This window comes from Scaptodrosophila lebanonensis, unplaced genomic scaffold (assembly GCF_003285725.1).
Source record: "Scaptodrosophila lebanonensis strain 11010-0011.00,11010-0021.00 unplaced genomic scaffold, SlebRS2 tig00000024-arrow-pilon, whole genome shotgun sequence".
Taxonomy (NCBI): Eukaryota; Metazoa; Arthropoda; class Insecta; order Diptera; family Drosophilidae; genus Scaptodrosophila; species Scaptodrosophila lebanonensis.
Genome location: NW_022060538.1, coordinates 22,175,836 through 22,190,539, shown reverse-complemented (window position 1 = coordinate 22,190,539; position 14,704 = coordinate 22,175,836). Strand labels below are relative to the sequence as shown.

Sequence of the window (14,704 nt, the reverse complement as noted above, 5' to 3'; positions counted from 1 at the left end):
TCGACGGCCGCAAAGTATGCAACGACATTTTTAAATTTTTGTATAATTATGCCAGTTTCTGCATGGAAAATGAACATGTTAGTTAAATAGTAAAATAATAATAAAAATAATAATTAATTGCAAAATGTACATGTTTTAGTGGCAAAGATATGAAGGTGGTTTCTGTTAGGCATGCGTTTTTATTGGGTTTGAATTTTAGCAACATAAAAATTAGGAATTCATCCAAATTGTGACTCAAATTATTGTTTTAATTTTGATTTAAAAGTTCAAATTTCAGCTCCACAGAATATGACGTGCAATCCTAGATGACTTTATTTGATCAACTCGATCTTCACTCGAGGCTCGAGCGCCCCACTTCGAGGTCGTACTCAAAATTCGACTCAAAGGGAACGCGGCGAATTCAGATCTCGAGCTGTGTTCAGTTGGCGGGCGCGCTCGCGCTGTGTTCAGCGGCTTCTCAAACCTAAAGTTGCCGCTGCACTCTTGCCGGTTCTCTCTTCTCATTGGCGGCGGCGGTGGTGGTGGTGGTGTTGGTGTTGGCAATAGCGCAGTGTTGGCGAAAATGCTGTGAGGTGCAGACGCGTGGCTCTGTCTGATCGCCGTTTACACTCGGTAGTCGTTGTTGCTGTCGTTAGCGTTTGTTTTGTTGTAAGTGTTGTGATAGCGGTGTTGTTGTTGCTATTGTTTCTGGCTCATGGGTGTGCTTGTGTGTGTGTGCATATGTATATTTATCGTATTTAGGTTAAATTCGCGAGTGCGTCTCAAAATGTTGAAAAGTGTACAATAACAGGGCGGAAGATTCGCTTAAGTAGGTGGTTGCTATGTTGGCCATTTTGATGACGTTGTTAGTATGCTATTAAAAAGCGAAATCTACATGCATACACACATACATAGACAGCTTCAGCTCTGCTGCTGTCTGCCATGTGTGCGAAAAAAGAAAGCGAGTTTCATTTACATATGTATGTATGTATACATACACTTGCGGGTATTAACTGACAAACGCTTACTCATGTGCACTGCCTGCCCGCGATCGAGCAACCGCCCTCTCCAACTTGGCTTGCAGTCGTGTTGCCTCCAAAGTGGCTGCAAATTCCCCGCCAGCGACTCAGATAGCGTCAGCAGTTTTTCCACTCATCGGGTATTTCCTGTGCATGTGCATGTGCATGTGTGTCTGTGTGATTGTGTACATTTGTTTGCTTGCTTATATGCTCGTCTGCGCCATCATCATCATCATCACCATCAATGCCACTGCCTGGCAACGACTTCGCCTCGCATCGCGTTCGCAGTTATCAAAACAAAACCCAAAGGCACACGCGCTGCTGCTGTTGCCGAGCTCGGCTTTGCCAGCCCCGCACCACAACTCTCCGGTCCGGTCCGCTCCCTTCCTCAACTCTTCGCTCGGCACAGCTGTGACCGTGATCGCTAAGGGGTGAAGCGCCTTGCAGCCTCCGCGTCAGCTTCAGATTCAGACTCAGGTGTGCCGTTAAACGAGATCTGAGAGATACATCTGGCCTGCTGCTACAGAAACTTGTAGTTTGCTCGCACAACAAAATCGTCTGTATCTTTGCGAATGTGAAGAGCAAAGCGTAGCCAAAACACACACACACAAAGCGTATGTATGTGTATATGTGTATGTATCTGCATGTCAGGCAGTGAGGGCAACGGCAGCTGTTAACAGCAACCACAAACAGGGATGGCACAACTACAACAATTACCTGTAGACGACAACAGCGACGTCTCCAACAACAAATAGAACAACAGTAGCAGAAACTAAAACAACAACCGCACTACCAATGACGACGTCGACGACATCGCCCATGGCTCATACATATGCACACACATACATACACACATATGTATGCATACGCATGTGTAGTATAGTCTTGCACTTACTCAACTCTAGCTATACTATAAATACATAAAAACAATTTGATATACATACTTACATATGTATGCATACTTGCTTAACAAATTTATAAGTTTTACACATATATGTATGTACATACATACATACGTACTTGTATGTATGTACCTTAGAGGTGGCCAGGTGCAGGCTGACAAGCAACAAGTGCTAATTTAGTTATCACAATTTTGATTTGATTAACTTTTATCTAATTGCGACGCACAAACCCCATCGTGCTCGTACTTGCGCACGAGTGCAGGAATGCGCGACAAAAAATACAAAAACAAACACAAGCACAAATATCAAAATCAAATATTTTGACAAAAATACATTTACATGCATACAACACACACACACACACACACATGCATACTATTTCTGTGTGTTTGTGTTAGGCAGAGATGCGTGCAAAATAAAAATAAAAATAAATACAAAAAACTGAACGGCCAGCGTATAAAAATTTCCCATGGGAAATCTCCCTTCTCTGTCGCAGTCGCCGTCGACGTCTCGACGTATCGCCAAGCAGGTGCGATAAGCGAAAGCAGAACGTGGAAGAAGCGCCAACGCTCGTTCAACTGCTCCTCAGTCTATCCAAGACGCTCGCGCCGCTCGCAACGTTCCTCAATAGATACATAGAAAGAAATAATTGAACGCGCGTGTGTGTGTTAATAAAAATAATAATAGGAAAGGAAACGGCCGACACGCGCCCTCTCTCAGCACCCCCGCTGCCCGCGGCGCCCATGTTCATACGTCATCAGCCTCTCGATTTGCGTTCGATTGGCTTTGGCCATTTTGGCTGACTGCCTGCCACTTGAAGGCTTTAATTGATTGCCGCTGCAAAAATCAGAAGCCACAACAAAACAGACCGATTTTGTTTTCGTTTTTCGCTTAGCCGCTTAACCGCTTAGCCATAAGTTGTGCATGCCCCAAGAATTCCCAGAGAGGAACAGAGCCCCCAATAGCAACAACAGATGCAGAGCACCAACAGACCCCAATAGCTGAGCAATTGAATTCTGATCATTCGAATTAGTTGCAGTAGTCGTCGATTGGCAGTCGAAAGTGCATTCGGTCGCGACTCCCGATACCGTTACCCCCCTCCACCCAACTCGTGGCAGTGAGAAGTGTGATAAGCGCGTCAAGTGCGACGAGTAAATCAAAATCCCAACCAAAGAACTGTAAACAAAGGCAAGACACACGCCAGCAAGATGTTGAAAACAAAATCAAACGACGACAAACTGGACACCCTCCTGTCTCGCAGCCTGGTGCCCATCATCGATTTGGCGCATTGTGGTAAGTGGCAGAAACACAAATAATTACGCTCCTAAAAGCGTGACTGGAATTTCAAATAGTGCGGGAGATAAAGAGAGGATTGAGATAAACCCAAGAATATTAGACTTGAAGAGCGAAATCAAATCACTAGGAAGAAGACCTAACTGCAAAAGAAAGTCCTCTCTCTTGCTAATAAATCAGTTCTATTAAACTGTAATGAGCTTCTGCAACAGTCGTGAACTTCCTAATTGGATAGCTCTTTATCAATTTCTGTAAGAATACGCTTCAAAGAATCTAACAAAGTACTTAATTTCTGATAACATACATAAGTAACTTGCCTATAATCCATTACCCAATCGTGAAACAACTCATCATCATTGATCAACAGTTGAAATGGTTATAATATTTTGCCAAACACATAAAGAGGAATCGTATTGTTGAAATCGTTTAACTATACCTGATACAGTACTAGTTATGAGTCATAATCAACCAACCTTCTGATCTGTAGCGAATACAGTTCAGTATGTATAGCTAGTTAATACACATTGAAGAGCCGTAGAATTCAGATACGCTGAAATGTTGAATTTCAAAAGGAAGTTCAGCAAATAGTTCGACAGAGATAAGGTTGCCCGAATAAACCTTCCATTGAAGAATAGAAAGTGTATCTTCCAGATACAATATCTCTTCAGAGTGGCTTTGCCTCAGTTGGCAACAGCTCAGTCTTTCTGTTTCTGTTCAAAGATTTTCCACTCACCACTTGGCGCCCAATTAACCAACTTCTGTGAGTCATCAGTCAAGTCATCAGCCAAGGCAGTGTTTTGTTTTGTTTGCGTTTTGTCTGCGCCATGCAGTTATTCAAGTTTTGTTGTATTGTGTTAATTGCGGTTACTTAATAGTGGATGTTTGTACACAAATTAAAATTATTCTACGTCGCAGTGAATTACCTGAGCCAAACACAGACACAGACACAAAGACTGGGACTGAGACACCTGGCCACTTGATAATGCACCCAAGTGGGAAAGCAATGGGGAATACAAAACTGTTAGGTGCAGTAATATGTCTACTGCGGATCAGCTGTCAGTGAGATACACCTATTATAGAGGTATTGTACAGGTTTCTCTAATTGGTTATTGATTGCACGACCTACTGGTTGAGGGGAGTCAACGAAACCGATAAACCAATTTTTCTGATGGATGGTCTATGACCTCCAAAGCACACAAGTTAACAAATTGTGTGAGTGACTCCTTAATGATTGTTTGATTATATTTGGTTATTAATTGATGTTAACAAAATATACTCTACAATTATGTGCTGCCTGTTTGATTCTCGAATTCTACAGAGAATTAATTAGCGCCTTTGGAAAAGGGTTCATACTCTTCGATATAGCGAATGCCTTCGCATAATAAACTGTGGGTCCCAAGTTCAATTCTTAAATAAGACACAACCGAAATATGATGAATATGTCAACAGTAAACAAAGCATTAAAGCCGTTCAGTCAAAAACTGTCACACGGCTTCCGACTTGTAAGGAAATTGAGTGATTATGTTCCACTTTCCACGAAAAACTCAAACACTTTCAGCCTTGATACCATCAGTGAATATAATGAATGAGTCATACAATTTCGGTGATGTGCGGAAATGCAAACAGACACATAATTCTCCAAAAGGTGTTAAAAATAGAGCGCTATTTGTCAGTTCGATTCAGTTGCTTCAAGCCACAAATAGGTACATATATCATGATATCTCATAATCAGTAATAGGTATTTGAGGTTCATTGTATAAAAGTAATGCCTTTGTTCGCCTCTACGTTGTCGTCTTTGGAGAATATCAACAGCAATGTGTTACAAAATTTCCATGGGTAGTTGTGGAATCTTTTTCGTCATAGTCTCAGCTGACGGCTGACACAATTACAGCTCTCTATGTAAATATTACACACTTAATATTATCGGCTTATCTGCTGGTCGAGGTCGAGGGCGTATTTACCTGTCAACCGTCCTTGGAGTCAACACGTGACCTTCCTGTGTTGTGCTCATTTCCACATGCGAGCCAATGACCCCCAATGGGGCAAAACATTCCACTGTTTAGCTATAAGAAGAGAAATAAGTGCGCGCGGCAATTGTGCCAACGGAACTTCAATTGATTCGGAGAGGTTCTTGAACCACTCTGCTTGCTATGCCCAGCCACGTCCGACTGTCCAATGCCAGCCAACAATTGGAATCGCAGGCGCTAAGTGCGGAAATGGAAATCCAATTGAAACGCGCACATTTTATTTTTTTTTACATTTATTAATATCGCTTGTCTCAGAAAACTTGTTTCTCAGTCTGTTTTTTATTTTTGTGTTTGTGTTTGTTTTTGTTTTTACTCTGAGGCCACTCGGACTCATTGTAGTCTGATAAACTGCACTTGGAAAGGAGGTGGGGCTGAGCACTGTTGTTGTGTTGTTATTTTTTCTCTCTTGTTTACTACAAATCTGACAATCTTGTAACGAGATCTTTGCGTCAGCAGCTACGTTGCCGTCGTGACGCATTTGAAGACTCTCCACAGCCACTCCTCTTGCCCCATGCCAGTCTTCATGAGCTTTTCGAGAGGCATCGGTCAGCCTAATTGATACGTACGGCATGAAGTCGCCAACAAGAGGGCAACAAAACATTGACAACAATAACAATAACAACAATGACGAAGACGGCAGTGCGAACACCGATTATAACCAGCTTCAACCTGTTCAGCGGCTTGGATTGGGCTTGAGCCGAAATCGTTTTCGAAACCAGCCAACTAACCAGCTGAGCATTAACCACGACTCGACTCTCCCTGCTTCTGTTCGCCACTTACCTCAGCCATATTAGCGGGACAATCTAATTGGTCTTGACTTCCACGGCAGAGTTCACTTCTGGGCCCCGAATTCATTGCTGTGCCCAAATAATTCCATTATGGACACAACTTGTAGGCCAATTGGCGTAATTGTTCACACCTCCCATAATTGAGCTGAAATCGTCCATTGCGAATGAAAGATGAATTGTGAAAGCAGGACGTAAATAGAGAAACATTGTGAAATGGGCGACAGTTTGGGAATTGCGTAGCAAAGATGAGAAGTCTACTTCCGTTCGCGAATGGTTAATTTCTAATTGAGAAACACGAAAAAGCTTTCACCGAAAGCGTTTAAAATATTCAATCAAGTTGACTGCCAGTCGTTATATATAGTCTTCAATCTGGGATGTCCGAATCAGAAAAGTGCGCCTTATTACAATTGTTTTATATCACTACTCGGCTGATACTGGTTGGAGAAATTATTTTGATACATACCTTAATCCACCCGAAATCCTAGTTTGGATGGAAATGTTTATGTCGCCGCTCGTCATGCTGATTTCGCATTTAATGTGCATATTTATTTTGGACTGCTGTTATCATAATTGAATGTTATGACAATGGTTATGGTTCCAAATGTTTGTTTTGATAAGCTGCTGAACCCGTTTTCAATGGACTGCTACTCTAACCATGTAGGCATGTTTTCAATTTTTTATCTTGTGCGTATTTGAAAGCCAATAAATCCAACACGTGCCAGCATTTATAGTCGGACGGTAAATATAGAACTTTTCGATATAAACATTTCATTTTATTTTATTATATTCATGCAGAATTGAAAACATTTCACTGCTGACGACGATTTAGAAGAGTCTGTCGCGTTTCCAAAGCGAACGAATTTCTGCGGTGTGAGGAAAACACTATTCGAGATACAATTTACATTTCATGATTCAGTAATGACAAATAACTTGTTCGATTAGTGCAGGGTTAGCTTTTTATTTGAGGCATGCAAGTTGCATTTTTGTGCATCTTTTCCATGAATTTCAGTGCCAACTTTTCAATAAATGTGCGTAATTAGATTGACGGCTGCTAATTCGAATTAATTGGCAAATTCTGATGGATTGCCAACAAACTACATACTATATATCCGCAAATAAATCAGTGTACTACTTACATTCCGAAACTAAATTGCAGTCATTAAGTTGTACTAACAAGTATGGCTATCTTCCATGTATTGCACAATAAACATTGAACAAGTATTGTAGGAATCTAAACAAAACTGAAATAAACAACACATTCCAGCGCTCAATAGGCATTTCCATAAAAATTGCCAATATCAGAAATACAAATAGCGGCCCATACACACACACTCAATAACTAATGGCGCACCATAAATGCATAAAACCCCATAAATATCTATTTATAAACATATGTGCGATTTAGTAGCGATTGCAAAAAAACAAAATCCCAATAAAACAGAAAAAAGCCAAAAGTTAAACGCAAAATTTTCCGATGGCAAGGCAAAACGATGACTACGCCGACGACGATGATGATGATGAGTATTTCTACTATACTAGCAGCGATCTGAGCAATACAATACTGACTCAATTAATTAGCCTCAATATAGATAAATTAGCGACTAGTAAGCGCACACCAGTTGCGCGACAAAACAAAAAATTGCCTCAAATTGAAAAGCGGCCGCGACGCTTTTGGCAGAAATGCGAGAAATGGAAACTGGATCACAAACTATGGGTATGCGAGTGTGTTTGAATAAAAGCCAATGCGAGTCCTCTAATTGAGATGCATGCAAACAATACAATAAAGATACGGCGTCTCTAATAAACACTTTAATTGAAATTGAAAGACGACCTGCTGCGGCACAGTGGGCGTGCAAGCAAAACCGAAATCCTGCAACCACATTTCCTCCATGGCCTCAACGAACTGTCATCTGTTTCGAATTTTGCGAATATTATTGAGATCAACAAATGAAATGCAAGAGTCTGTAGAATGCTTTCTAATTTACATTTCAGTTTCACATCCGTATGAGTTGAGAAAACTTTTGAACCACAACATCTACAGAGATGAAAACCACGGAAATTTCAATATTTACACTAACTATTTTTACCATCGTGTGTTTTAGTAAATATAAAGTGTGCACACTTAAATTTAAAAATTTAATATTAAAATATTAAATTTAAAGTGTGACGATATTAAATCACAAGTGATGATGTGGAGACGTGAGTTTGATTCACGCCAAAGGTTTATTTTTTTACAATTATAAAATATTTTTTCCACTTTTTTGTCTACACTACTGATTTTTTAACTCTTTTCAATATTAACATTTCCATGATGCATATTTTATTTCTGTATATACAATTTCTTTTTCTATAGAACCATTTATTATTAGAGAGTAATTTTAAATGTTTTTTGTTATTACGAATTAATTATCTTGAAGTTTTTTTATGCCTTTTAAGTAAGGATCAATATTAATTTGGATCAATATTAACATTAAAAGTGAGGAGCATCTGATTGAATAACACTTACTTGACACATACCTAACGACCATATCTGTATATCAATCGCTTACACTTTGTATTCTAGCCAAGTGAAATTTAATATATTTCTAGTATATTTAAATCGACTACAAGAAACTCCAACTTAAAGTTGAGAAAAATATTATAATTTACTACGGAATATAGTAAATTTAATTATTTGTTTTTTTAATACCTAAGTTTTAAACTTTGTTTTGAATAATATTCATATTATTATTGAATATGTTTTTAGTAAAATCTACGATGTTTGTATTTGATTTGAATATGAAATAGTAGAACATTAAATTTAATATGAAAATATTCATCTGAACAATGCAACTTTTTTATCAGTGTAGGGACACGGAACTCTACCAATACGTAATCGTGGGTGCGGGGTATTTGATAGCGGGGCTGGCACGACTATTTACTCATTTTTTGCTGCGCGGCTTCTTTTTTATGCACCGTGACGAGTAAACCGACACAGAGAAAACAAATATAAATATCTATTTGCTATTGTTTTGAGCCGCAAACATATCCATTTCCGAAAGTGATATGAAAATGTGATAGTCCCATAAAAAACATTGGTGGCATCAGTTATTTCGTTTGACAGATTGTTTTAAATGCGAATAGGCAGAGGGGTAGTGCGAGAAATGCTCAACAATCCACTAAAATTCTCTGTATGGTGCTTTTCTTCATTGAAAAATCGAATATAAACTACTCGACTATAATATAAATAGTAATAAACTTGTATCTATTATGTTTTATTTCGTAGGTATTATGCTAATATTTGGAAAGTATTTCACACAAAGTTCTATTCATATCAGAGTGACTGCAGAAGTAACGCTTTTGGAGTCAGTCTATGAAACCAGAGACGCAAATTAGGTTTAATTATAATAATAAAATATTTTGGAATTGGGGACGGCCGTTTGAAACGATAAGAGAAGATCGCAAAGAAACAGTTGAGCTTTTGTCCGGCTAGATTATGATTTGGACGCACTGTGCTGTGCCGGCATCATCGTCAGCTTCAATTGAATTCTCTAAAATTTGCGGCCATTGCCACAGCTGGCTGACCTTTCGAGACGTTCGCCAAACACAAATAGCCCCCGGCGAGAGTAATTGCGATGACTGAGAGCGCTTTGTGGGAATCGTTTGAGGCACAACAAAAAGTTGTCGTCATGCAGCCTCTGATTAGAATAAGTACTCTTCGTATTTAATACCACTTCTAATCAGACGTTGGTTGCATGACGACAACTTTTCGGATTGCCAAATCAGAGTCCCACCCTTTCCACCAACAGCAATGCCGATAAGGGCGACTACACGCATAATTGTTATTAGCGTATTTCCGTACTTATCAGCCACTATCAACCACGATTCGCAACAAAACTGCGTCACGGCGTGCGACCATTTCGATTACAATTCCAGCTAAAGCTTCATTATATACGCTCCGATACGATTATCTGCATGTGTGTGTGTGTGTGTGTGTGTGTGTGTGTGTGTGTGTGTGTGGAGTGAATAAGTTAAGAGCCAATTTTAAATTACTTTGGCTCACCTGCAGCGGCATGTGGATATGTCTGAAGGCACGAAGCGTAGCCACTGCGAAGCACATCCGTTACACACACACACCCTTACTTAATTCATATTAAAGAATAAAAAAAAAAAAACACACACACACCCATATATATATAGATGTTTAAGCTTGGCCAACTGCAGAAGGGTGGTCCGCATTTGTTGATAAGCAAAATTCTCTCAACTATTGAGTGCCGCTAAATATTAAATATGGGAATGTTCACTTTTAAAAGGCGATGAGTTTGAGTATATATGTGACTGTCCCATAAAAATCTGAATAATATTGACTCAACTATTATTATTATTATTTCCAAGTGCAACAAGAAATAAATTCTTATAAAATAATGCACTAGTCTATAGAAACATACAATTTTTAAACAAATCTAAGACGGTGTGATTAACCTGCTTAACCTATTTTATAAAATTGAAGTTAAATCTAATAGACTATTTTATGTTGTTTGTTACTTATTTTTAAGAACAAATCTAATTTTTCCCTGAATTGCGAAGCACTACTAATTTTCTTTAAATATTGAGGTAGCTGATTCCACAGGCGAATAGCATGAATACTTGTAAAGAACTGCCGTTCAGAACAGCCAAGCTTGTATCGTATACTGTTTATATTATTGGTTCTTGAGGATGCACTAAAACGTAGTTTTTCAAATAAATAGCCCGGTTCTCTGGTATTTATAATTTCATGCATCACAATTAAGTTTCTGGAATCTACCCATGTTCTAAACTTCATATGGTAAATGCTGTGTGCCAAACTGGTTATGTGCTCTCCCCCTCTTTACATTATCGCTAAAACTTATTAGCGATTAATAGTCTGATATCTATGGGCAAGAATTGCCGAGTCAACGAAAGTTGTCTGAGTAAGCCATAAGTGTTTCCTGCAGCCTTCAATACGTGAACACTCCAGGACAAAGAACTGTTGCAGGTGATACTATCAGGGAAGGCAATTGCTCTGCAGAGGTCAATGAACGAAATACCAAGTCTGGCCGCCTGAAGTCCAAAGCTTGCCGTCTTAGCTCAAGTCTGTCATTTTTTTTTTTTTTCGATTTTCCCAGAAACTATATAGGTATGTTCCAAGTTCACGAAACTGCGCAAGCAAGTACTTTGCAAATAAATTGCTTTTCTCTTAGTTTATAATTAAACAAAAGCTTCAGTTCAATCATAATATATTCAAAGTTTTCAAGTTTTCAGGTTTTAAAAAAAGCAAAGGCATATCTCTGTACTTTCTTTTTTTTCCAAGTTTTTAAAAAGGCAATAGCAACCACCCTAGCATGCAGTTAATCAGATCTGTCGGACACTTCTGTGCCACTTAAGTGACAAACCGCCACACATTGCTGACTTCACGGCTGACTTCCGTCGACCGTCGGCCGTCAACACCCATCGGTCCGCCCCCTTTTGGCCACAACATTGTGGTGAATGTTTTGGTTTTTTCCTCACAACCCTGGCCCCCCCATGCTCCCACTTTGTCGACCAACTTCGTCTCTGCTTTGCTTTGCTTTAAACTGCTGTCTGCTGTCTGCAGTCTCCTGTCTCCTGTCTGCTATCCGCGAGGGTATTTCTATATAATTTTCCGCCGGCTGCAATTTCGAGTCATTGTCATCGGCGCTGCCATTTGCAATGACAAATGCCGTCGTTGCATTGAAATTGATTGCATTCACCTTTATTGGATTTATTGCGGTTATGGTGGTTATTGAATTTTATGTGTTCGCCTTTAACGCTCGCCAAATGCATTTATATCAATCGCTCAGTACTTAGTCGCCTTTTGCCGTTGCCGTTGCCTTTGCCTTTAGTTTTGTCGCTGCCTTTTTTACTTGCCGCTGCAAAACTTTAATTACTAATTGTAATTATTGGCAAATCACATGCCGCGGGTTGTGTAATTGGCAAGTGGATTTGCTAGAACACGGCCTGGTCTAACGTGCGATTTCGAAAACGGGTATCAGATATTATAGCGCTCGTATATAAAACGATTGCATGCCATAAAGCGCGCGCGACTTTGAGCGTTTTATGGCATTGCTATTTGTGGCATTTTTACCCAGAACTCGGCGCCAAAACAAAGGCCAGCCCGAGTGGAATTTCCGATAGAGTTTCCCTTCTTTGTCCACAAACAATTCAACCACAATAGATTAACAGTCAGGGCTCAAAATTTGGCTATACGCCAAATAATTGCTGTTTATAGTCGCAGCTTCCGAGAACAGAGACTGAAAACTCATAAAGAAATTGTGAAATATTATGTTTATCATCCAAGATGAGGACTGAAAATATATGCATTAGGAGAGAACTAGGATATAAACTAATCTCTCAGCTCTTTATGAGTCCAGCAACAGATTTTTCATAAGAGTATTCCAGATATGTAGGTGAGGACAGAAAGGGGCTTTTCACGATTTTTTAACAATAATAAAGAACTACTTTTGTAATTGACGGTATAATGTTCTCTTTGATCGCCAGGTACCGAGGAAGTGCCCGTCAGGTCGGTAGTGAATCGTGTGGGTCTTCAGTTTCGGAAGGCGCTTTCAGAGAAGGGCATGGCCTTGCTGGTTAACCATGGCATATCGGACGAGAAGGTAAGTGTCCACATGCCAGCCTATTTTGAGAAAAAAAAAACCGTAACAAGTCGTTTATTGTGCAGCTGAAAACCGCCTGGGATCATCTGGACGACTTTGTGAATCTGTCGGCGGACGTTAAGCAACATTATATACGCACCGACGGCGACAACCACGGCTATGTGAGTCCCGGCATTGAGCGCTTTGATGGCAAGACGCCGGAACTGCGCCATGCCTTCAACATTTGCACACTCAATGCGAAAAATTTGCCGGAGGAGCCGCTGCCGGGCTTTGCCGATCATATATCCACGCTGGCCAACGACTTCAAGGCGCTCGCCAGCTTCATACTCCAGGCCATCGCCATCTCACTAGACATACCCCACACATTCTTCCTCGAAAAGCACTCACACATGTTGTCCGGCGACCACGACAACATGACCACCCTGCGCATGCTCTACTATCCACCCGTGGTGGACGACGAACCCGGCCAGAACGACTTCGTCAAGGGTCGTTGCCAATATAGCTACCAGCGCTGCGTCTCGGACATGCCAGACTTTCGTCCCGAACAGAATGCTCGCGACGAGTACAGCGAGCTCGATGGCAAGGGCAACGACGGCGAGCTATCCGAGCACAAGCTGGCCAATGGCGCCATCATACGCTGTGGCGCCCATGTGGACTATGGCACATTTACTCTCCTAGCGCAGGACTCGGAAGGCGGCCTGGAGGTGAAACTGCCGGGCAGCGAGAAATGGCATCGTGTGGGTCATCTGCCCGGCGCCATACTGGTTAACTGTGGCGAAATATTGTCGATATGGACACAGGAACGCTACCCCGCCTTGGTAAGCATAGTAAGAGGGTAAGAGGTAAGAGGGTTTAAACGAGTATTTATTCAGGAGGGAATTTAGTCCGAAGGTATTGCACTGAAGCTGAAAAGGTATACAGTGGAATGTGTAATAGAAAGTCATGCCTAAAATAAGTCTGTAATGGACCACTTTGGATTATAAAAAGACATCTTCATATCCTCCTTTCTATTATTCAAAAAAAGAAATGATTTGTATGATTTCACATTCTTTAATATTTGATCTCTTCCCTCTCGTCCACAGCAACATCGCGTTGTTGTGCCCGAACAGGAGCACATTAGAGCTCGCGGTCGTCACTCTATAGCGTTTTTCTGTCATCCGGATAATATAACGATGATATCACCCAATGATCTGCCCCAGAACGATACGGCTCAGAACTCGACGTGTCTGAAGCAGCGCAAGAAGTCCTTCAAGGTAGCGAAGGAAAAGTGAGTGGACCCTTCAGATTGTTCCAATTCAACAACAGCTAATGTTTCTCCCCATCCCCCCTTTCATTTCAGAGTCTACAATGCATATCAGATAATTCAGAAAAAGTTCAGAGACACGTACAGCAACAACAACAATCAATAACAATGCTCCAGCCGCGTTTGTTTGCCAACGCCATTCACGCCATTCACGCCCTTCACCCCCTCGACCATTACTATATAATGGCGACACGCTGCGGCTGCGGGAAATCAAATCAAATAAAATACAAGAAAAGAAAAGAAAAGGAAACACATCGGATGTTTTGAACTTTTTATTTTAGTTACTTCATACGATTGTAATTGCTTCATTTCGTCTTTAGTTCATACGCATACTGACTAACATATGTTTGTATAATATATAATAAATATATAATATATATATATATATATAATGTAATTTCCACAGATAAACGCACATGTTAACATTTACTTAGCGGCTAGGGTTGTGGGGCGGTTGTTCCGCCGCCCGACTTTATACTTACATATGAAACAGGTTTCAACATTTCTCAATTCCTCAATTGACTGAGAATAGACGCTATTGACTGCGAGCAGTCCTCTTCCCCAAAACAATGCAATGGCAATACAGCTATCAAATAGTTATGTAATTACGAATATTTATATGTATGTTCTACAACTATTTGCGGTGAGTTTTGCATTCTCGTCGAACAATTTTATTGCGCAGCAGTGTGCTCCTTACATAACATTTATTACAATATATTATATAGATACAAGTATATATATTTTTATTCTCCACTGCCAACTCT

The 14,704-nt window shown here is 40.4% G+C and overlaps 1 protein-coding gene across 1 annotated transcript; it reads left to right on the top strand.

Moving 5' to 3' along the window:
- Positions 1-550: 550 nt before the first annotated feature.
- LOC115620612 (1-aminocyclopropane-1-carboxylate oxidase-like) lies at positions 551-14,355 on the top strand. The gene is made up of 6 exons (XM_030513929.1): positions 551-648; positions 2,934-3,193; positions 12,522-12,637; positions 12,703-13,455; positions 13,720-13,904; positions 13,977-14,355. Exons 2-6 carry the CDS (start codon positions 3,109-3,111, stop codon positions 14,044-14,046), a joined length of 1,209 nt encoding a protein of 402 aa, XP_030369789.1. The 5' UTR covers positions 551-648; positions 2,934-3,108; the 3' UTR covers positions 14,047-14,355.
- Positions 14,356-14,704: the final 349 nt, after the last annotated feature.